This window comes from Neopsephotus bourkii, unplaced genomic scaffold (genome assembly GCF_033783945.1).
Source record: "Neopsephotus bourkii isolate Nb327-2 ecotype Australia unplaced genomic scaffold, CSIRO-AGI_Nbou_v1 NB_911, whole genome shotgun sequence".
Taxonomy (NCBI): domain Eukaryota; kingdom Metazoa; phylum Chordata; class Aves; order Psittaciformes; family Psittacidae; genus Neopsephotus; species Neopsephotus bourkii.
Genome location: NW_026901405.1, coordinates 1,557,338 through 1,582,921, shown reverse-complemented (window position 1 = coordinate 1,582,921; position 25,584 = coordinate 1,557,338). Strand labels below are relative to the sequence as shown.

At 38.0% G+C, this 25,584-nt stretch overlaps 1 protein-coding gene across 2 annotated transcripts; it reads right to left on the bottom strand.

The window, feature by feature from the left end:
- Positions 1–992: 992 nt before the first annotated feature.
- On the bottom strand, positions 993–24,223 carry LOC133214631 (lipase member H-like). Of its 2 annotated transcripts, none has more exons than XM_061357700.1 (10): positions 24,018–24,223; positions 16,411–16,787; positions 14,756–14,864; positions 11,883–11,984; positions 10,351–10,440; positions 9,103–9,270; positions 7,513–7,605; positions 6,228–6,339; positions 5,691–5,864; positions 993–1,797 (listed from the first exon to the last, which is right to left on the bottom strand). In XM_061357700.1, exons 1-10 carry the CDS (start codon positions 24,115–24,117, stop codon positions 1,710–1,712), a joined length of 1,413 nt encoding a protein of 470 aa, XP_061213684.1. In that variant the 5' UTR covers positions 24,118–24,223; the 3' UTR covers positions 993–1,709. The 2 variants fall into 2 exon arrangements, with proteins under 2 accessions (XP_061213684.1, XP_061213683.1); XM_061357699.1 differs by lacking the exon at positions 24,018–24,223 and adding an exon at positions 20,364–21,760.
- Between the last annotated feature and the right edge of the window lie 1,361 nt (positions 24,224–25,584).

The following is a 25,584-nucleotide window of genomic DNA, read 5'->3' as shown; positions in this document are numbered from 1 at the left end:
ATTTACTCTGAGGTCTGTACACTTTTTTTAAAGTGCTACAAGAAACAGGTATTTGGAGGCAAAGTGATGAAAGAAAGGAGGTTCAGAGACAAGTAAAGAGGAAACTGGGGTTGATGAGATCAAGGCTTGATAAAACACTGCAGAAAGAAAACAAGCAGAAACCCAGCTGTTTAAAGGACTAAAAAACAAAAAGGGAGGAGAAATAAATCTCACCCCTCCATACACATGTATATAAGCAGACAAAAATGTCTTGTACTGTGTACTTCCTAATGACTCCCTCATAGGAAAGGAACAAAGAACTATATAATAAAATGATAAAGCCAAGTAAGACACCACCAGAGAAAACATATGGCAATGTAATCATTATTTGCATAGAATAAATAATACTTTTTTTTTTTTAATCAAACCATGAGCCAATCTGCCTGTGGTTCTGTATTATTTTTGCTGTGTCTAGAGATATAAAAGCATGTGCAATGGTTGGTTCAAAGCTTTGGACATACTGACCAGCATGGTGGAGCTGCCTTTTGCAACGAAAAGGGGAAGCTGTAACTTGCTTTCCCTTCCTTAGGACACTATTTTCCATCTTCCTTCTAATACAGCTGTTGACTTCCAATAAGACTTAAATTTCATAGGTTTTCAACATCCTGTTCCATTGACATTCAGACAAAATTTGTTAATAGGTTCAACCAAGGATTGCTGCCAAAAACAAGGGATGGCAGCAGCATAGGAAAAAAAGGAAAAAGATAATGTGTATAGGATGCATTTACATGAGAAATCCAGGTTAAACACATACGATGAAAAATACAAGCATCTGTTCTTCAATAAGTAACATCAGGAAAAGCAATATGGCATTGGAAAACCTTTTTTTTTTTTTTTTTTTAACTGGAGGAGAATATCTTTATGTAGGCCTTACTCTTTTTCACACGCCAATAGGTGAAAGCTGTCATCAATCTCAACCTGAGCAGCAGCTATAATTTCAGAAGGCCTAAATGGAAATTGAATGAAAATGCATTTATTTAATCTTTAGGTTTATCTTTTCAGAATAGACTTTTAGAATTACTTCATATCTGAAACATTGCTGCCCTGCCCATAGCTTTGATACAAAAAAATCTGAATGGTTGCAATGATACTCATCTACGATAAGCATAAAGCTCATATAATTGATTTAAATAGAAAAATTACATATATGCTCACAAATCTTGTTGTTCCAGTTCTGAGACAGACATTCTATAATAAGAAATTGTGAATTCATTTATCCAACCAGCACAGCACAACAAAACTGTTGTGTATTAGGTCTGTAGATCACATGTACAGTATATTAAATTCACTTGTAGACAGATAATTATGTTTCCATATAAAAGCCATTACAAATAATAAATAATTAAATATAAGTATGAATTGACAAATAATGTGCCAGGATGATATGGATAATTCATATGTTAGCTTCACTGCTAAAAATAATAATAAACAGACCACTGCACATTCTCCACCATCATACCTTTATTTTATTCAAATTTCCCAAATATATAGGTACATGAACTTTTAAATTCATTTCACCCTTAGGCACTCAAAGCAAGTAATGCATATTACCAGGTAGATCCTGAAAATAAATCTAGCTTATCTCATTCCCCTTCTCATTGCAGTCCTTATTCTGAGGAAGAATCAAAATGTCACTGCTGCAAGAGAAATTAGGTTAATAGAAGCTCTCTTCATGTAGCCTTCTCTAGGCAAGGGATAGGTTTGAAGGTCAGTTCATTATTCTCCATCAGTACAAAATCATACCTGCACAGCTGCAGCCTACAAAAAGTAGAAAAAAAATGAACACAACAGAAGTTAACACTAATATAAAAATATTTCAGTATTAGAAATATTACATCTCCAGTATTTGCCAGCTCTCAGAGATGGTACTCAGGACAAGAAGAAATATCTTCTCGTTTAAGTTTACACCCTGTTTTACGTATCTCTAGAGTAGTTTTGCCACACTGAACAACAACCAGGACATTAGCTGGATGGTGAAAAGTGGCGTGAGTAAGAAGCGTATCACATTAGTCTGAAATATGACGATGCAATATTTCACCATTAAAGTTATTAATCTGCATTCAAATTAATTCTTCAGAACAATGGTCCAAGAACAGCCCAGTTCTTGTTAACACTGGACCTGAATAATTTATTTTGAGTTCCCTAGGTATTGAAGTTTCTCTGCTTTCATCCCACAGTGGAAAGTAGAACACATCATATACCTCATTCAGTTGCAATGACAGCAAGCGTAATAAAGTTTCATGCAAGAGAATAGTTTGCCATCTAAACACCTAGAAAACTGCATACTACATGAGCACATACAGAGGGAGACATACCCACAGAATCTTAATTTTTGAGGTCAACATGGATGCTCTGCCTTTTAGGGCAGAAGCAGGTCACAGCTCTGCCCTTCATGTGTTACTATGTTACTGTGAGAGCGTATGACCAGGCTGATGACTAGGGTACCCTCTGATGGCACATCTAACAGTGTACTAGCTATGATACTTAAATTATAATCTATATTGCTCTGAACATACAATAAGGTTATAGAACATAATCTGCCTCAGACTGGGATGTAGCGTGCAGTGAAACAGCTAAAGGACAAAGCCTGAGAAAGAGAATCTTGCCAAAACTTTCTGCTGTTGCCCATTAGTGTGAGACTTTCAACAAGTCAAGTCTCTACCTGTCTGTATATGAAAGGACTGCCAGATTTCTATATATGAATTTGAAACTTTGTAAGGTCCCTACAGAGCTAAGACTAGATTTTATGACTAAAAAGATCAAGACAAATTCTGGTTTTGTGTATAATGCAAAGCATAAAATATCCAGTCCTTCATCCACAATTTGTTTTGATTTTAATTCAGTGGTTTACTATTATATTATTTTTGTACAGGGAGAAAAGCACAGAAACTGCTAGCATTTTAATAGTCCTTGTAAAAGACTGTGAAAGAATTCACAGGGCAAATTTCCAGCTATAACAATGTAAGATTCTTATATGCATCCATTTCCTGAGTTGAGTTTCAACATTTCACATAACAATATGATGCTGTATTTTAGCACATTTGCAAGAGTGTTTGCAACACAGCAGCACAATATGTTAACATAGCCAGCTCTCCACCAGTACTCATCACCTGGGAAGGGCTTTATCTAACCACAGGGGACACAGTACTTAGACAAGCCGTAATGATGAATACTAGAAATAAAAACATACGGGTTTTGACATATTCTGTCTAATTTGAAGTGAAATTCATCTAAGCTTGTGATTACTGAGTACCAGGAATGCCTTATGGGAGAGTAGTCCTGAGTGAGAAGCAAATGAGTGAGGCTTTTACAGTCCCTTAGCCCATGTGGTTTACCTGCCGTCTACTAAAAAGCAAGGGCATGCCACACTCACTTGTTCAGTAAAGGTATTAGTAAGGTCTTCTTTTTTATTACTCCTGTTCTTGTTTTCATTAAAGAAAGCCAAAGGTAGCTGGCAAAATATCTTTAAGACCTTCACTTTATCCATCGAGTGTTAAGTGACTGACAGGTTCAAAAGCTTTTTGGGACAACTGACACCGGGACATGTAGAAGCTAGGAAAGCTTCCTGGCTTTATAAGCCAGCAGGAAGGATTTATCTTGGAGACCAGAAGAATAATCTGAAAATTATATGTACCTTTTAGCATTCTCACATTCACGTACCATCTGTGTGCATAATGGACCAGCCCAGTAGACAATTGGTTGGTGATATTCCTCAAACTCCCACTGTCCGCTATTAACCCAGATCTGGGCAGCCTGAGATATCTATTGTCTTTTATCCCTGTACTAGTCCCCTGGATTTGCCTACTACTTTATTATGTGGATAATTTAAATATTTTTAATGTAGTTTCTAGGTGATTATCTTGTATTCAAGTAATTGTTGTAATTACATGTAACTGAATAAGGTAAATATAGGTAGTTATAATTACAATGAGCAATTATGTAATTATATGAACCAATAGTGTTGTAACATCTGCATTTAAAGTACCTTCACAGGCTGATTCAAAACACTATTTTCCATTGCCATCTAAAAGTATCTAATGTGCTTATATGACTGCCATCTGTTCAGGCTCCGTATGAAGGATTTTAATGGTTCCTACTTTAAAGCAAATCAAGTGCATCTTACTTTAAAACTAACAAGAGTCAGAGTAACAGGAATGGAAACTCAAAACCATAAGGGTTGCTGAGTGAAGATCTTCCGTATTTGCTAGGTCATTAATTGAAAATGTCCTGTATGTTGATAGGGTTGCATGAAACTTATCTTCTGATTTACCACCATCAGGATGAGAAAAAAAATTGCAATATGATTTACATATCTCATCACCACCTGTTTTTCAATAAACTCATGTCATTTCACCTGATAGCTTGAGACTTATGGTCTTCCATATCTTAATGATTATTCATTCTGTGGTACTATTTTGATTACCTAGTGTTCTGTTTCTTCCTAAGTCTGTCCCACCTATCTTCCCCTCTTTTCTAGTAAATATGAAATAGTAGATTAATTTAACAAGGTTTCATAATGTTTACAAAGGTTCATACCCAATTCCTACTAGACTATTATCATATACCAAATCAGAAGGCCATAAATTTTATTTCTCAAGTTAACAAAATATACTGGCTTTAAACTTACTCATATTGTAATATTATTCCCACTCATTACTTATTTGATAAGTACCACTTCTTATCACTATTGGGCTTTATTTTAAATTCTGACTTTGTTGAATCTGCCATTCATATGAAGCAAACAGATGTAATGATTCTAATATAGCATACTCTTGCTACTCCTGGATATTTCCTACCTATTCCATCTAATACATTATTTTCACAAGATGCAAACATCTAATTGGTAGTGCTATGGTACAAGTACCTCTGGAGATTTAAAATAATGAACATAGGATCATAGGATAGTTAGGGTTGGAAATGACCTTAAGATCCTCTAGTTCCAATCCCCCTGCCATGGGGAGGGACACCTCACACTAAACCGTATCACCCAAGGCTCTGTCCAGCCTGGCCTTGAACACTGCCAGGGATGGAGCATTCACAACTTCCCTGGGCAAACCATTCCAGTGCAAACATATGGCAATACTGCTGAAATATTTAAAACCAGATATAATTAATAAATGCTTATTAATGACACAATTATAAAAAATGCAGATTATTTCATTTTTAATGTAGGCAAGCACAAGTTCTGGTCTTCAAAGGTCTTTATCTTCAGCAATAAGACCAAACCCTATTCCAGTAACACAAGTAGCTGAAGTGCTCCATTTCACGTGTGAAAAGCTGTGCACCAACACATGACTAAGGTGAAAATAGTTCTTAATAAAATTTATGTTCTGGAAGAGATCTTAACCGTGCAGGTATAAGTCAGGCTGGTCTACAAAGGCGGTCCTTGCAAACACATTGTGATCAGACAGCAGCAGCAGCCTCCTGTAACAAGTAGCATGCGTGCCATCTACATGTACAAGGGTGCTGTGCACTAAACGCTAATGAGCAGCTCTTCCACATGATAAATTTGACCCTAGTAGGATGAGAAGGATATTCATGCCTCTAGGAATACATGATTAAAAAAGTCAGTAAAGGGAAATACACATTTCTGAGGAAACATCCTGAGCACTTTAGTTGATACACAATTTGGATACGTGACAAACACTTACCTTTCTGGATCATTGAGAGACTTCAGTCTCATCTGGAGAACCCTAAGTTTGTGTTTTGGTCCTATTACAGTCTTTGTAGAAAAGGTCAAGGACATTTTTGATATTTTGTCAAGGTCTTGGTAAAATCCAGTTAGTATTTTGACTCTTCTATATTGCTGAAATGTTGAAGCTTCACTAAAGAAAAATGATATTTTGAGTCAGGGGTGTGTTAGATGAATAATACTCATTGTCACTAAGAATATATTAAGTTCAAAAATCTTGTGAGATGTATCGACTTTGAGCATTCAGAACAAGGACACCTAGAACTGGATTCAAACCAGCATCATGCAAGGACCTGTGGTAATTCATAAATGGACCATTTCAGTGTGAGGGCCATTGCCTCTGACAATAAGCTATACCCAGAAAGGAGCTGTGGAAAAGTCTTAACAATAACATGGTACTTTTTGATTTACATCTTAACAAGTTAAAGATTTAGGAAACTTAGAAAATTAGTCCTATAAAGTGATTAAAGAGATTCAGAGACAAAGCAAAACATACCTATTCATCTCTGATTCTACTGTGTTTCCAGCATAGTCAGTTAATTTAACTTTAATGAAACCTCTCCTAATGTTTTTATTCCAGGTAGTAATATCCAGTAAGTAGTTATACACTGTAAAAAAAAAAAAAAGAAAAAAGGAAATAATAAGATTCAAGGCATGACCTTAACAGGATACAGTTGTTATTATAACCCTGTTAAAAGTATACATTAGTTTATGATAGGAATAGTGACTCTTTACTTCAAAGAGTATTTTTCTGCTAGGAGTGTGAATAAAGAGACAGACCTATAGGCCTGTGCAGCCTTGAGAGTATGCAGGGGCAAAGTCCAAGCAGACAGGAGCAGGGAAAAACAGTGGTAGCAGGTTTGGGTTGAGCTGAAAGAGCACTGGGAATAGGAGTTGATTTATATAAAATCCATCACATCTTTGTTAGCCTCTCCTTGACCCTCTGGAAGAAACAGTGATGTAAGTAAGCATGATCATCCCTATAAAAAGAGATACTCAGTCCCTGGTCACAAAACTTGCCAAGACAATGGAAAAAGCTAATGGGAAAATTTAATTTCACTTGAATTCTCCATAAGCCTATCTCCATACCCCAAATCAAAGAACCTTAAACATAGCCAATTAGAAAAGTGTGCTAACATTTGCCTGTGATCGTAGAGTCTGCTAATAAAAGAAATTGAATAAAAATCTAAACTGGACATCTACATGGATATTTAGATACATAAACTGATGCAGCTAAAGCCTATGCCATGAGAATTCATTCCTATAGAGTATAAATCTGAAGCTAAGTTTTCCCTCCACTGTTTTACTTAGAAGGAAGAAATGGACTTTTAAAAGTTGGACTAGCTTTAGTTGACTGTGTGCTGCTCTCCTTCTGGGGTGGAACATAGAGGTGTCTCTTTGTTGTCCCCCACCCAGGGCAATCTCCCATTTTTTGCCCTCTGAAGATGGCAGCAATGATCCAGTCTAAGCAGGTTCTCGCAGCCCAGCTTTTTTCCCTGTCACCTGATCCTCATTTTCTGGCTTCCTTCTTCCTCTTGGCAGTCTATCCCATTGCTTTTAATGTTTTCATTATTACTCTTCTGCCACAGCCATTCTTCTTCCTCCAGTCTGCAAACTGACACTTAGCTCATGGTTTATTACACCATTTTACACACCAGCTAACAATAACTTTCTACTCTTAACATGCTTTCACTCTAGATCAGCTAACAAATAACAGCTATCCGCTAACAAATAACAGCCATTTCATAAAGAGTTCATTATGCATGTATTCAGTCACTCACTGCAGAATGGGTCTTGGTCCGTAGTATCAAAATAAGCTTTCGTTGGTGAACTGTTTGGGATTAACATTTTTTTCCATCTATCAGCATAATAACCTGAAATCCAAAGTTTAAATATTTAATTTCAGACATTCAGGAAAATTATGATACACACATAATTGCACAAAAGAATCTCACCCAAAGTGACAGATTTGTCTTTCATTTTCTTAAATATTCTCTCACAAAGTAAATTGAATTAGAAAATACAGGAATCCCCTGAGTCTAATAGGATTTTGTATGCAAGAATTTCATTCTTCTGATATTTTACTATCACTCAAATTGTCATAATATAACAGTTGGAATCTATTTAGTCTGGAGTGAGAGCTCAAAAAAATAGTGTTTTTAAACTCCAGCAGAGGTAATGAAAACAAACCCACAAAAGTACCCCACGTATTTGCAGAGAACAGGTAGAGAACAGCTTCACATTAGGTAAAATTTCTTCCTTTCTTTTTTTAATCATTAAAGTAAATATTTTTGAACCCTTTAGTCTATAATTGTGATAATTCTTTAATAACATGTTAGGTAGTCTGTAAGGCTCCTTACCTTATGAATATGATCTAGAAAGAACTTTTGGGTTATACAAGTCTGTGCTTATTTTCTTCTGGGCTTGATAACAGTCCTTTTTCTAAAATGGCTGATCTTATTCTCTCCCTCTAAATTTCATTACCTAGACTGAACAACGAGGGCTAGTTCCAGGCTGCAGAGCTGCCACTGCAAGGCAGCAAGTGGGAAAGCTTGCTGTAGAAGAACTAAAAAATAGGTGACACCAGAGTGTTCAAATACTTCTCTTTCTGTAGCTTGGGCATTCATTATAAGTGCATCAGGGGTGGCTAATAACCATGCTAGCGTAGTCCTGGAATCTTTCTGTCCTACTATAAGGTCCCATTACAGTTGTGTTTTATTACAAAACAGTATACAGATCTGTCTGTCTATGCTTTTTCTCCAAACCTGATCTAATTAGTATAGCTGTACATCCTAATAAAAGGATGTAAAAAACACAAGTTATGCATTTAAAGTTAACTTCTTACTTTAAAAATTAATTCATAAGAAAACCCCGGCAACTATGAAATGCTCACACTGTTGTAGCCCTCTTCAAACTGTTCCCAGATCCTCTCTAAAAGCAATAAAATCCCAAAAGGCTAAAAGCCCTTCCAAATAAAAGCTTGATTCCAAAAGAAGAAGCAGAGAAACCATGAAGGCTCTATAAATATTATTACTCTTCAATAAATGTGCACTGTCAAAGCTTGTAAAAGTGATGAACTAGGAAGAAGCAGTTTCTCTGTAGAAAGGAAATACACTGTGAACTCATTTCAGACTAGCAAGTATAATGATCAAGATTAGGAACACTCAGCACCTCTGTCTAGCAGACATAGCTATAAAGCAGACAAAGCCATAAACTTTAAACTACTTTAAACAGTATGCAGCTTTGCATGTGATCAGTCTCTACAGATCCCTTAACACGATATTACAGATCTCTGGAGTGGACCCAGAAAGAACTAGGTTGTATTTCCTGCAAACTCTCACCCAGCCTAGAGCAAATTTCACAACACTTACCCAGTATTGGACAGGACATTGGGTGGAAAGCTTCACAATCGACACATTTTCCTCTCTTGTAATCAAAGTAAGAGTCACAAGGATATGTTATTATGTCGCATCTTCTTTTCAAAGATGATAAGAAGAGAAAGACGGATCTTTGATGGTCACACTTAAAATACTGAAGTCCTTCAGGAAAGGAAAAGTTAAATACTCAGAGAATATGTAATAACCTTTTTCATACAATAGAAGCTTTTATCAAAGTACTCCCATTTATCTGAGTCATTCTTAGCTAGCCCTGCTTTTATTCTTTGGTTAGTTGACCACCAATTGGATAGTCATACACACACAAGAAAAAATTGAAGATTATTTTGAATATTACATGTATAGAGAAAAGTCCAAAGGTTTTATATTTAAGAAATAATCTTCCAAATCATACCAGATTTACAGATTTTTTTGTTGCTAGAAAACATGAGTCTGACTTAAAATTTGCCTCGTTGCAAGCTGTTTTGGGGGGTAATAAATTCCTCCCTCTCCTAGCAGAACAAACTATGAGAACTGTACAGATGAAGATGATCCTGAGTTTTAAGGAATTCTCCCAAACTCACAGACATACAAGTGGAAATCCTATGCTTTTGCAGCAGCTCTGATTTGTAGCACCACTATGCAGATTAGTGGTGCTGTAATAGAAACATAGACTTAAACATAAGCAAAAAGAGTAAAAAAAAAACCAACAATGGGCAGCAGCCTTGCTTAAGATTTTGGGGGCTAAAAAAAAGCAAACTTTTGCAGCAACAGATCATGTCATAAAACTGTTTTTATCCTAGAGCTTGCAGGACCCGTCAAACCCTAGTTCATCACTGCCAATGAAGAGGAATCTAAGACACACTGAAGACTTGAAAGCCTTGCCTTCCATGTCATATGCAAGTGATCCTGTCTAAACCACTTGGACACAAACAGCTTCCCCCATGCCTAGTAATATATAAACATAGAATAATAATGATCACTATATGCTAGTTGTATATATATTATAATATAATTTAATCATAATAATGATATGGTGGAATACGTATGCTCATAGGAAAATACAAAAAAAAAGATGTCAAATGTATTTGCTATTTCTCATTTGCTGAGTGGAGGTGGAAAAGAAAGAATCCAATGGCCTCAGCTCCCATATTAACGAATGCATGCAGTGCCCACTGAATTCAGCTTAACTTCTTTTGATCCGATCTCAGTCTTTACTCATTAATTGAACACATTCATATTTACCGCTGAAGACTGTTTGTGGACAACCAGGCTGATCCGTTCCTCCATTTGGATAGAAATCAATGGTTCCTAAAGGTTTCTTGAAACCTAGTGCTAAAGTAAAACCATCAGGAATCAAAATCATAAGCAGAACTATCTAGTCCATTATTTATCATTACATTCCTTACAAAATAACATGGAGGTCTGAAAGGAAAAGTTTGCAATTATACTGTTCTTTTGTTCTGTAAATGGAAGCCACGTTACGAGTTAAAATCACAAAACCCACCAAAAAAAAAGTTTTTTTTTCCTTTTTAAGAAAATTATACACGTGAAATGCTATGCACAAATGTAGAATAATTTGTGTTAAGATTCCTACTGCCACAAAAGAAAAAGGAAAAACCAGAAGCATCTATTCAGTGATGTATCAGACATTATTTGCACAAATAAAATGATGAAATTCGTGTTCTCTCCAGCAAACAAAATTCTTTCCCAATGTAATTTTTGTTACAGTAAGATCTTCTCTTTTTTTGCATATAACATTGGATTCTGAGCTACACTAATATAAGCAATATATCAAAGCAGAAAAATCTGTATCTGTTCCATAAAAGATGATGAGTAGCTTTAGCTCAATCTCACCTGTCTTCCTTTTTACCACAACATACCTTTATTCACATAATATGAACACTAAAACCCCAGGTTTTTTAAAGATTCATATACAAATTTGTATAGTAAAAAGCTTAATTTTCAACATAAAAGAGACTGGTGTGAAACTACACATATACTGCAATGAGAGTGGTAGGTGTGAAAGGTTTATTTATAATTCTGAGGAAAACATTAAACCAGATTATAGCATGGATGCACACTTACAATATTCGTTTTAACCTTACAATAATGTGTTTTACAACTTTAAGCACTGGATCTGTAGTGTACTAACATGATACAGCTGAGATGGGGTGCCTCAGAAAGGACTAATTCACTGACAATCACATACTAACAACTGCTATGTTCATACACACTAGCATAGCAAAAGAATGTTAATACTGAACTATTTTGGAAGTGGCAGCATCATGAATCAATGCAATAGGCATACTTTACTCAATGTGCAGGCTTGTTCTTTTCATATTCAGAAGGAATATACTATAACAAACAAGACATAAATGACTGGCATTATCACTACTTTAGCATTACATTACATGGACTCATGACTATCTGATTATCTACATATGCTTTCAGTTAGCTGTTGGACATGAAAGTTATTTCAGTGTTTTCAGGTTCAGCCATCAAGCTTCACTTATTCAATAACCTAGCTAGTTATGTGAGAACTGAACAAAACAGCTCATCAGTGCTTAAGTTACTAGCAAAGCTGAGTTTCAATTTCTTTTGATGAATAGGCATAATAACATACAGTATGATTTCAGAATTATAGACATTGGTAGAAAGCAACACCACAGCAATTTACATGATAACACAAAATACGTTACTGAAATATCCTTTCTCTTTTGTTTTCCTGCCTTTCCTAAAGTTCAAATAGGAAAGCTATTACAATTAGTCATTACCATCAGTATCTGAATGGATTACATCAACAAACTGTGCATCAGTTCGATCCAGTCTCCCTTCTGGCGGTTCTCGAGTGAACAAAGGGCCTGCTGGATCAAGACCTAAATAAAAATAACACTAGCATTACAAATCCTGGGGTCTGGTTCTACAGATATATACAAGACCAACGTATATGATTCTATTTAAGCACTACTCATCAATGAATCTTCATATTCCTCGGATAAGAATAAAAGTAAAACCCAGTACAGTTCTCAAGTTTCCATTCTTCAACTTGCTAAGCAAAGGGAGGGTTCCTACAAGACTGATCAACCCACCTCTTTGAATTTCTCTCTCTCCATAATTTGCTGTGCTTATCTCCCACTTCCCCAGATGAAGATGAGCCAACAGCATTAGGGATCAAATCCTGAGAAATATAAACACTGCAGATTTTCATGCATTTTAGAGATAGGGAATTATTGCTGTGCAGGCTGAAGCCTGGTAAATTTCAAGACGGTAATATCTGTCCTTCACTGAAAAGTGAAACTGTTAGCTGAGGTTTGCTCTGCTCCTATTTTCTTGACAACAGAAGCATAGACAAAGTGAGGAAAAGAAAAAGCAGCAAAAATGGAAAACAAAACTGTCAAGGCAAAACATATTCCTACACTTCAATGACTCCTAATTCTTACTGACTAAAGGACAGGGACATTGCATGACCTTAGATTATCTAAATTTATATTATGATTTAACTGCCAGATGTGCTTTAAGAACTAGGCTAGGAATGTTCTCTCTCAAGATCAAGATCACCAAGTCCCAGACTACCACAGAGGATCATGGAATGCCAGGAATTTGCATTCATAGTACCCCAGGTGACAAAGGTCATTGGTTTAGTCCACTAATTAGTTTCCTATTTTCAAAACCTCTGACCAGTGAGGAAGAAAATAACTTTTTCTTTTATTTTTTTTTTGAAATCTCATTTTTCCAACATTTCCACTAGTTTGGGCCACCGGCTCAACTTGTTTGAAAGATAAAGTATCAAAACAGTCTCATAAGAGGTTATAATCCTTGTGTGTTCAGATTATTCAATCTTTGCTTTTATTTATCCACATCTGTAATTGTAGGAAGGCTGTTGAAATATCTCATATAATTCCATTTACCAGTGAGCATCTGAGTTCAGAAATTACATGGATGTACTTATTGTGCAGAGAAGACACAGACCTGCTAGTCTAGCATCATAGTCAAGTCTGCCCTCAACCAGTGATGCAAACAAACTCTAGGGAATTGTGTAAAGCATAATTGAGTACTCTTAACCAATGGAATATAGCTGGAGACTCTTAGAAAATGCCCTAATTTTCAGATTACTGTACAAAGAGGTGTGGAGTCTCTAATGCCCTTTGTTAAGGTTTGATTCTGGCTCTTCTTACATTTTTTTGGAAACAAATTACTTAAGTACTCTGAAGAGAAGGTTTGGAGATATAAATCTCAAGATGAGGTAACTTCCTCCTTTCAGCCTGAAAACAGCTGCTCTCTTAAATCCTAAACGCTGTCAAGCGCCAACAGTCTCTTCTCCCCTTAGCATCTTTTTTGAGAGTTAGCTTAGTTTCCCGCTCAACACACTAGCTGCAGTGAGTTCTGTTATTTCACAGCAAGAAGTATCTGGAGCCTCAAGTGCACTCGAGTCAGCACTATGGCTTCTGCCCTAGGAATCAGCACCTAAAAGTTAAACATAAACTTTGTGTAGTCCCGAAAGATGTACCCACGTTGAGGGTATTCCAGTGTTCACTCTATGCACCTGTGATGGTTCTGCCTGGAGTAGAGTTAATTTTCTCCATAGTAGCTAATATGGGGCTGTGTTTTGGACCGTGCTGAGAACAGTGTTGATAACACAGGGATGTTTCAGTTACTGCTGAGCAGTGCTCGCACAGAGCCAAGTGCTTTTCTGCTCCTCACTCCACTAGCGAGTAGCCTGGGGGTGCACAAGGAGCTGGGATGGGTCTCAGCCAGAACAGCTGACCCCAGCTAACCAAAGGGGTGTTCCAGACTGTATGGTGTCATGTTCAGCATAAAGAGCTGGGGGAAGAAGGAGAAAGTGGGGGGACTTTTGGAGTGATGGCATTTGTCTTTACAAGTCACTGTTATGCATGATGGAGCCCTGCTGTCCTGGAGATGGCTGAGCACGCCTGACATGGGAAGTGGTGAATGAGCTCCTTGTTTTTCTTTGCTTGCACATGCATCTTTTGCTTTACCTATTACACTGTTTTTATCTCAACCCATGAGTTTTCTCACTTCTTCTCTTCTGTTTCTTTTTCCTATCCCACTGTGGGGGGGGAAGAGTGAGTGGCTGGCTGGGGTTTGGTTGCTGCCTGAAGTTAAACCACAACAGCATCAACCCTGCAGATGGCAATGGCGATCATGCAACAAGTATGAAGTAATATTTGTAGTGTCCATTCACAGGTTTCACACCTCATCTAAGCTCCCCATACAAGATAGCTCAATGTACTGAAGCCTACACTATGTTCAGATACTTCAAACTGAAACTAAATCCTTTGCCTGATTCCTGTGGTCTCACCAAGAGCTTTTGAACCTCCTTTCAGAGGGACCTGACTTGCTCGGTCAACTAGACATATCATTTAACTTAACTGGGATTTGGATGTAGCACTCAATTTTCATTTGAGAGACTAGAGGTAAACAGGATGTAAAATTTCAGCTGCAATTTATGTTGTGAAGGCAGACTTCCTCAATTTTCTGAACTTATTTCAGGAATACATTTTTCCTCACATATATAACTAAATAATTATCATTTGTTGATATTTCAGTGCTAGCATCTATGTGATTTGCAGCTATGACAACGATAAAAGGTACATTAGAATATACATATCAGAATTAAAAGCCTTACCTGTAATCCTGCCAAGTTTGCCATTATACTTCTGGCCAACAAAACCAGCTATATGAGCCCCAAGACTAACTCCAATCATATACATAGAGTAAAGAGAAGCTCCATCCACCTATTAGGGAAAAAATAAATAAATCAATCACCAAACAAAGCCATAGCCACACAAAGTTGAGCAAGCAGACATCAGTTTTCACTTTCTGTCAGTACTCAAAGTTATTTCTCTAACTTTAGAAACAAATGAAAATTACAAAGTTCTTGTCAATTTGCCATTCTGTACTAGTTAAACAGTTTAACAATTATGAAATTCTTTGACTAGGAACATGTAAAAAGGAAGCTTGAGTTGCATTTCTTCCAAAATATCACCCTAGTTAGAAGGGAAGCAGGGAAGGGAAGGGGAAGACATGCACCAGATATGAGAAAGATGAACCAAAACTATGAACTAGGACAAAAAAAATCAATAAACTATCTTCTCTGCCTTCTCCTCCCAGTAAAATAGATTAAACCCATAATACCATTAACAAAGACTTATAGCAGAGAACTGTAGAATAATGGTGCAAAATGCACACCTTCAGGAATGCCTTAGGATGCCCATTCTGCAAAGCAGGCAGTACTTCGTAAACGAAACAGAACAAAACCAAAACTACTGAAGAACTCTGAAACACTGTCAGCAGACCTGTTGAAATCTCTGCAAAGTGATAGGATGTTGTGTGGGATTTGGTACATTAATGTGTCTCAGAATGAATTAACAAAGGCCTCACGACAGCTTACAAGTATGCAAGTGATAGCTGTAGGACCCAATACACCCCACGACCACCACTCTGATAACTTGCACAACTGCTAAATATACTTTTTCAGCTCACCCTGGGTTGGAGACTATTCTTACAGTCCTATTTTATTTTCCTATTCTTTAATAATAAATTTACATATTACAGCTTGTTATCACTATACCTAGTCCCAGAGGACAGATTCTGATAGGATGTCTCTTCTTTCACCCCAGCCTTTCTCAAAACTGTTTTTTTTTAACTCAAATTCCTCATGAATGTTTTCTTACTACACAACATTCAAAATTTCTGAGAATGGCTGTGAAAAGAAGTAGTGAGAACAGAAGAAAAATCAAGTGATAAATCTAACAATGACATAAATGAGTTTTGTTCGCTTGATTAAGCAATGTATTCAAAGCCAAGTTAAGACCACCAGCATCAACAATTGTTTCAGCAACTCCCTTTAGAATCACAAAGTTTATACCATTTGAGAACAAATATTTATATCTGTCAGTGATTTCTTTTTCATTTTAAACCTTTAATTGTAGTAGTTTAATAGTAAAAAAAAGCAATGCTTTTGTAAAATTTTAATGCTGCATACTATGTGGACATCTCTCACTTCACCTCCTCACTGGTGCATTCACTCTTTCCAGAAGACCTAAAACTTCCAGCTTCAGTAAAGAAATCAGAGGCATTCTTCAGTGAAAGGGAAATAAGAACTCAACTGAAATTTAAGATACGCAGTAATAACTGCATGCAAACTTAGTAAATACTTTGGTAAAGAAATGTCATTTTATATTGCTCACTGGGCTTCTTTTTAGAGATATTTAAATACCTATTCCCAGCCGAACTCTGCTATTTGAAGTTATTCAGAGCAGATGCAACTCTCTGCCTTACCAGCATCTGGTCAACATAGTTCTTCAGTATTTCTGCAACTTTTCTGCAGTTGTCAACAGCAGATACATAGTTCACAGTTGTAGCACCACGATTCCAATCAACTATAATAAGATTAATATCCTCTGAAGACAGTAAAAGCTCCTTTATATCACCTAGCCATGCTGGTGGAGATCCCGTTAGTCTGAAGCCATGAATAACAAAGACAATTTTCTTGGAGGTATTAAGGTACTCAGATGCAGCAACATTGTGTTCAATGAGCCTCTCAGAACAATTTGGGTTTCCCCTTGTGTACAGCAGTAACTGGACTTGGAGTTCTGTTCCAGATAGAGCATTGCCTATATTAAGATCTGTGAATTCAGGACATTTTTTCTCATCATCTGAAAAAGACAAAAATGTTGGACAGTCATTTGATGAATTAGACCACCTGAAATAGCACCTCTTCACTTTTTCTTCCACATTTTTCCACTAAAAGTGAAGAGCTTCCTTTTTATTCACTCCAGACCTTTGGAATATGGTGCCAGAATGTGCACTGAACAGCACGCAATTTAACTACTGACTCTGCAAAGACCACTATGTTTCTCGGAACCCTTCTAATACAAAATCAACCTTTGTAATTGTTCCTGAACAGCATTTTCTCTATAATTAATATGAACTAATAGTCAGTGTTGATAAGATCCTTTGCTTAAAACCATCAAATTTAGGTTCTCAGAACTTTGTCACAACTAGTGTACGTTGTTTGGACAGGAAAACTGTTGTGGTTGTTTCCTCTTCTTTCAGCCAGGGTACCAAAGTTGCCAATCCTTAGCCTCATTGATCTAGCAGTAAGAAACAGTTGCCTGACAGTATGGGGATGACCCAGACTCCTTCCCTCATTTTGGATCATTTTAAGGACACTATTGCCAAGAAACAAAGAAAGAAGACAAAAAAATAGTATCCTGTTCTGAGTTTAAATAGCAAGAATCTGTAAGGTCAATGTACATACTGGCACAAGAAAACTGTGGTATTTGACATTACTGTGCTGGTGATGAGGCACTGGAACAGGTTGCCCAAAGAAATGGTAAATGCTCCACCACTGGCAGTGTTCAAGGCCAGGTTGGATAGAGCCTTGGGTGACATGGTCTAGTGTGAGGTGTCCCTGCCCATGGCAGGGTGTTGGAACTAGATGATCTTAAGGTCCTTTCCAACCTTAACAATTCTATGATTCTATGATTTCTGCACTCAGGTAGCTATGGCAGACAAAGTCAAGCTACAGACCAGTCAGGATCAACAAGAGGAAGGTGTTCTTCAAAAGAGCCTAAAAAGACTGTATTTATCAAGGTCAAAAGTTAACCCTTTAAAAAGTAACCTTTGGCTGTTGAGGTCACACTGTGTGGATAAGCCATTTCAGGATTCTAGGTGCAACACTGATGCCTGTCACAGCTCTTCTGCATGGCCCATTCACCCGCACTATGGTGTCAGCTGGTTTATGTCCAAAGAAATATAGGCCCATCTCTTGACTTCTTGGCTATGTTACTTTGCGCAAGGCTTTTATCTGGTATGTGATGACACCTTCCTCAGTTCTGTCATTAACAACTTTGAAAAACAAGTCAGCTTCTAGAAAGCAAAAGTAGAAATAGTACCTACTCAGTTCCTTAAAAAATAATTTTAAAATAAACTGAATTCCTCAGAACTTTTGAGATCAAGGAGAGGCAGATGTAGCTCTTCCCCTTTCCCCAGCAAGAAGCAAGCAGGAAGAACTGAAGTCACAACATGTGCACATCTGAGATGGCCAGCAAGCTCTCACCAGTTGATAAAGCTGTGAAAGGCAAGTGTGTGTGTGTGGGTTACAAGGTATCTGAAAACTGCATTTGATAACATAAAGCAAATCTAATTAAAGCTATACAAAACAAAAAAATGTGTATTACAGCACCTAACATGCAGTAAAGACACTAGAAACACTAATTCACTCAGGGAACTAGACTAATCACTTCGTATATGGCCAAACCATGTATGACAAATGACTAGACCAGTTACCTCTGGACTGGACATCACAAAAAATAATGGATATTTGCAACCAGAGCAGGGTTGAAGTTACAGAGTCTTAGAAAAAGCCTGAAACATTCGGTCTCAAATCAACCGGACAAAAGTTTCATGCCTTATTTTCAGCACAATAGCTAAAATTATTACCTGTGAGAAAAGTTAGACTTAAAAATATTTCAATATAAACATCACTGTCCTCTTCATTTAGACACTGAATAATTTAAGTGACTTTGACTGAGATCACTGTGAAGGTTATTAACTGACTAGTGATACAGGAAGGAAACTCATTTCATTGATCAGACTTATAGAATCACAGAATGGTTTGGGCTGGAAAGGACCTTAAAGCTCATTCAGTTCCAATCCCCTGCCATGGACAGGGACACCTTCCACTAGACCAGGTTGCTTCAAGTCCCGTCCAACCTGGCCTTGAACACTGCCAGGGATGGGGCAGCCACAGCTTCTCTGGGCAAACCTGTGCCAGCGCCTCAGCACCTTCACAGGGAAGAACTTTTGCCTAAGAGCTCATCTCAATCTACTCTCTTTCAGTTCAAATCCAAGCAGGAGTTCTGAAACTGAAAGCTGATCCGCTGCAATTGCTTAAGTTTAACAAAAATAATAAAGAACCTGGCAAAATATCATACATATGACATGATACTGAGGTATTAATAGAATGTATCACATTTAATTTCTAGTTTTTGTATAATGATATACAATGATAAAACTAGAATACAAATTCTATTACACAAATGTCATATACATAGCTCAAATAAAAAACAGCTACTTGACAGATGATCTGAAGATCCTTTCCAACCCTAACTCTTCTATGATTCTGATTACATTTTTGCTATTCAGATTCAAAGCTACAACACAAAACTCTTTTTTGCTTAATATTCTTCTTAGATTCAAGTTTAATCACTGATCCATACAATTCAGTCCTACATATCTAACATATAAAAGAGTCATGCTAAGATAATGTTGAACATATCCATTTAAATGTTTTGAATTCTTATCATTTAATTGGTAGAAACAAGAATTAATTCTTCTAAAGGCAGTGCAATGACAGTGACACAAAACAGTTTTGTCCATGGAACTGAGAAGTCTATTACAAGGAAATGATTTAACTGACGAAACCTATTTACTAGCTGGCAAACATAAAGGGGAAACAACTCATTTACTTATGACTGTGAAATGACAGCAGTTATCCTGTGAAAGTAAATAGACAAAGAAAAGATGATGTCTTTACTGTGGAATTAGGTAAGTACTGCAAATAGATTTCTAGATTTAATATGTTGCATAGTTTAGTAAGGATTCATTAAGTGGAGGTTTTTCAAACTCCTATTTCTGATTGATTACTGGAAGGAATATCCCAACTGCCCTTTGTGGGAGTACCCACATACACTTTTCTGTACAATCAGAACACAGAGACGGGCATTGGGCTGTCACATGTTGAGTTTAACTCAATTTATATGCAATTTTAACTTTCCTGTGTATGTTTAAGTATCTTCAGTGGTTGAAAAGGGAAAAATCTTAAGTGCACACTGACTTCCTTGTAACTAAATTTTACTATTTAAAGCATAAGACATAGCTTGAATACCTGTCAACCTATCAAATCAGCAGTAAACAATAAGCTTATGCTATGTTAAAACTATTTCACAATTACCTCTTTACTTTGTACAAAGTGCACATACCTGAGTGTGTCTGAGTGCAAAGTACAGCCAGAGATAAAGTATCAGGCTTCGTTCTATTTATTTTAAAATGAAAACCTACGCCTCAGTTTCAAAGTGATCAAATTCTCTTTATTAATTGTCTGCTCCATGAGACATAATTCACAAGGTATAAATATTTTGGCCAACTTAAATGAAGAAATACTCCTTTTTTTAATGCTTTAATAAAAGCAAAGAATACCTCACAAAGAATAATCTAATGGTTCTTACCTGATTTCACCCAGGATATCAAACAGATGAAGAAACACAATTTCAGCACGTGGAAACGGAAAAAAGTCATAGGTAAAATCCACAGACAAGTGACAAGTTGCATGTTTCCTTTCAGCATGCTAGATTTCTAACCTAACTGAATGCCACCAATGAAGTAAGTAAGCGACATGCAGAGTAGGAAGGAGAAAGCAAAGCTGTATACAAGCTTCTGCAATTCATGACTCCTCCTATTGAAAGACTTCAGTAAATAGGGTGGTTTCTGCTCTTTAAGGGTTGGAACTGGTTTTTCATCTGTTTCCCTCTCTGCCTATCAGTAGATTTACACGTAAGCAATTATGTTATGTACTACTGATAACACTGTTACACATTGGAATTCAGGAAGCAGAATAACGAGAGATACATCACCGTAGAGACCCACCGTGTGTCTTCTTCTAAGCGTCACTCAATTGCAATTAGAGGCACTGAGATGGGCAAAAGAAACTTGGAACAAAAAGTCATTCTGGTGACAGAAGGATTTTTCTGTAAGAACTTGAAAATAATTCTGAGAAGTGTATCCCTATGGATTATTCTTGCACAAAGTTATCTTCCGAGATTTTTCCAAGGTCCTGTTCTCTAGGCTAAATCCAGAGTTCTGTGGCATCCTTATACAGGACAGAGATGTAGCTTAGAGTCCCACAAACCTCACTGAAACCCTGACTTGCTGGTTGTTCTGGGTATGTCACTTCAGTCATTTCCTCCTTGTTCCCAACTACAAAATTGATGAAGAAACACCGATTTTTGTGAAACTCATTTATTTACAAACCAGTTCAATGGGTAAATACAAGAAGAAAAACTTCAGTTTCTTGGAGTTCATAATGAAGCAAAGAGGCAGATAAACTCTGCATTATTCAAGTGAGAAGTCTGGATGCCCAGTTTGCCTATATTTGGCCCCCAGTTATTTCCACTGCAGGAGTAAGAAAAACATACCATAACCACTCAAATGTGAAGCAGACACATGCCAGAAATGTTTTTTGTAGTGTATCCTTCCCAGTGCTTCTAAACGTTAAGGTCTAGGTCTCCCTCTTTTCCTACCACAACAGTTGGTGTTGTGTGTTTCATTACTTTTAAGTGATTGGTCTCTTCAGCTGGCTTTACAATTCTGAGCAGCTCAACAAAGCTGTGCTACACAAGCTTCTGCAGCAGATGGGAGGTCTTTTCAAAGGCTTTTCCACGTTCAGTGCAGCTACAAGAAGAAGATGCAGTACATCTACTCATATGAAAATCAACTCGGCTTACTTAACCAGCGAGCTTTTATTATGTTTTTGCTTCCATTTTTCAAACTTGTCACCCTATTCTGACTAAAGTTCACTAAGGCAGCTCTTGTTATTCCTTTGCATTCCTTTGTAATCCCAAATCTTTGACACAGCCTTTGTTACATAGAATAAGTAGTGGTATAGTCAATTCGACTCTCTCCTTCCAACTTTTCAATACAGATTATTGTTAAAAAAGAAAAACTAAGTGCACTCAAGCAACTACCAGTTAGGAAGCCTCAGCATGCACCCAGTATGCAGTACTCATTCATATACAAGTTAATGGAGAACTCAACACCAGTAAAATCAAAGTTAATAGCCCCAGTAAAACACCTACCAGGCTTATACAAGACCAATCACCTGATCTTAGAAGAAAATCTGACATATGTACCTTCATATATACATAATGCCACTAGTCGTGAATAAACTGTTAATGCTTACGCATTTACACGACTTGGGAAAAGAAAGGAAATGTTAAGCTCCCTCTTGAACTGAAAACCAGTAAATCCAGCTCACCTATATGTAATGTACAGTGCCATCCCTATAGGACCCGTGAAACAGTTTTAAAACCCTCTGAAATCAGTGCCAGGAAAGGACTCCCTTACTAAATCAACACCCACAATGTTTTTTTGCAGTGTCAATCAGGATCTTGAACTAGTGCCTGTTGGACTCTCTTGTATGGCAAGGGGAATTACAGTGGCACTTACGCCAGCTGGAAATTCACAGTTAGTAAACCACTGTTACCATTTATGCTGTAGTTTCTACTGATATACTACTGTCAGGTAAATCCTTCAAGGTGACTCTGAGTTGCAGGCGCACTGTCACAAATAGATGTGAGACACTCAAAGTTCAGCAACTGCCCATTCCATTTGGGTGCATATTGCTATGGCCACAGCTTTTCTCGTAATGATACACTTCTTCTCACACCAAAATTCAGAGGTACCTGCTCTGAAAGTGCCTTACACAAACCACTGAAGGATGCTGGCACTGACTCCTTAGGACTTAGCTTGTCCCCCTGGTGCTCAGGACTGTTGGAGTAGTACCTCTTGAATGAACCCTGATGCTTCTGGTGGAGCCCACAGTCTGCCAGGTATTAAAAACTCCTCAAGGCTGGCCACATATTCAAGTAGAAAAAAGACACATTAAACAATTGAAAAATAAACAAAAATAAATGAAAACAATTATTACAAGATTACTATGATTTATAGGATTTACAGGTAACAGAATTTCACTTTTACAAGTTTACCCCCAAAAGTTTCTGATAAATTAACAGCTAAAACCATTACAGCACGGTTTTCAAGATTAAGATTGAATTCTTACACAAGCCGTGATATCCGGATCTGTGGTTACATGTATTTCCCCTTCTAATCTTCTCCCTACCCCTGAGGGTTTCATAATCTTGGGAAATCCCACTCTCGTAAAAACTCTCATTTCTCGCACGAATCAAGCCACTTCTCCAGAAAAATTCTTCCCTAACCACTAGCTTAAGAGTGCTGCTCCCTTTCAGGAAAGGTGAAACCATGGAATCCTGAAATCACAGAATGGTCGGGGTTGGAAGGGACCTTACCCCTGCCATGAATCACACCCAGATTTTGCAATGCAGTGTGTTTAACTATGAAAAAAAAAGATGTCTAAAGAATACAAAGGGAAAAACCCTAACTGGATAGAAGAAATGTAAGGCTCATTATGTATTCTACAGCGAGACTTGCTAGTTCCTGTAAATTGGTAATCTCTTTCTAAATAGACTTGACTAGTCAGTAACTAAATCTCCACTAGAGAGTACGGCACACAGAGGCAAAGTACACCATAGAATCATAGAATGATAGAATGGTTTGAGTTGGAAAGGGCCTTAAGATCACTTAGTTCTAACCCCCTGCCATGTGCAGGGATGCCTCACACTAGACTATGCAACCCAAGGCTCTGTCCAACCTGGGCCTGAACACTGTCAGGGATGGGGCAGCCACAGCTTCTCTGGGCAACCTGTGCCAGCACCCTCATAGTAAAGAATTTCTTCCCAGTATCTAAACGAAATCTATCCTCTGCCATTTTAAAGCCATTCCCCCTTGTCCTATCCCTAAATGGCCTTGTAAAAAGTCTCTCTCCAGATTTCTAGGTCCCCTTTAGGCACTGGAAGGCTCCTCTAAGGTGTCCCTGGAGCCTTCTCTTCTCCAGGCCGAACAACACCAGCTCCATCAGTCAGTCATATTCCAGTTCTTTTTAAATACTGAGAAATATTCTGACACTTTACATGATATTTTGTTAGCTAACACAATGCTTTATCATACTGATGACTAAAACACTTGAAGGCTTTAAAAGCTCTCGAAGCAGGATCTGTCATTCGGCCCCACTCCCACAGTTGCCGTACCCAGCCAAGGTAGTTGCCATCCACGGGTGGCAAGAGGAGCTGAGGGTGTTGCAGCACTGTATGGTGGTGGTGGTTCTTCACTGCTTGCTTGCAGTTCCATCCAGTTGATAAGGAAACACCCAATGAGCACACATGGCACACACACTTCTCCCCAAGGTCACGTTTCTGCACAATACACATGCTTCCACTGGTAGAGCTGACAGTAATAGAGAATCATAGAGTTGCTTGAGCTTTGAAGGTCCCTTCCAACCCATCTAGTCCAATCCCCCTGCAATGAGCAGGGACATCTTCAACTAGATCAGGTTGCCCAACGTCACATCCAGCCTGGCCTGGATTGCCTCCAGGGATGGGGCATCCTCCCTGACAACCTGTGCCAGTGTCTCACCACCCTCATCATAAAGAATTTTTCCTCACATCCAGCCTGAATCTCCCCTTTTGTAATTTAAAACCATCCCCCCTCTTCCTGTCACAACAGGCCCTGCTAAAAAACTTAGCACCATCTTTCCTATAGGCTCATTTTAAGAACTGAAAGGCCACAATAAGGTCTCCCTGGAGTCATCTCCAGGCTGAACAACCCCAACTCAGCCTTTTCTTCTAACAGAGGTGCTCCATCCAGATCTCTCTGGTCAGCACAGAATACCCAGAATAAAAAACAATGAAATGAGCATCTTCATACACTGACATTCCCCAAAGAATAACAGCACTAGCAAGCACCGGCCCTGTCCGGCACCAACCAGCTGCATGCGTAGCGCTACGTAAAAACACTATTAAATACCACATAGGCCTTGCCACAGCTGTGATGAGGCCTCTTACACGACCTACACCCACCTTAAATGACAAGGCTCATGAACCTGGAATCCATGCTTGCCGGAAAAATGAGAGCACTGTGCATGTGAGCTAGCCAGTGCTGCAAAATAATCAGTCCCTTGAAAAAGGATCAAGGTTTTAGATCACCCGTATGCCACGCTGTGATATGGATCATTAGCAAATATGATGTGCATAGATAGCTCATCTCTGTCCTCAGTGCATCCAAATCCTCCTGGCGCAGTTAGCTAGGAATTGTCCTCTGGGTGGCCAAGTTAGCAATAGTGCTCAAGGGTCAGCTGGTAGTCTGACAGGTCTGTTGCTCTCTCATCAAGCACTGGCGACAGAAAAGCACCAGGTTACTGCTTAAGGAAAAACAGGTGTTCAGTTGTGCACTTCCTGTGATGGAGGATTCATATCAGTGCTACAGCTCTGCATGTGGAAATGGTCTTGGCCTGAAAAAAAACCTGTGCTAGGCTTTGGTTACCTAGGCCTCACTGCCATTAGCCAAGACACCCCTACAGAGACCTCACAGCAGAAGGACATTGTGAGGAATAACCCCCTGAAGCTGGGAGTTTCACTGTGTGCTAAGTTTCCATATATGCTTAGTGTAAGTTCCTTCCCTGCAGCTGGTGCAGTGCTGTGTTTCAGCTTTAGTCTGAGAACAATGCTTGTAACACACCAATGTTTTAGTTCTTGCTCAGTAGCACTTACCCTGATCAAGGACTTTTCAGTCTCATGCTCTGCCAGTGAGGAGGGGCAC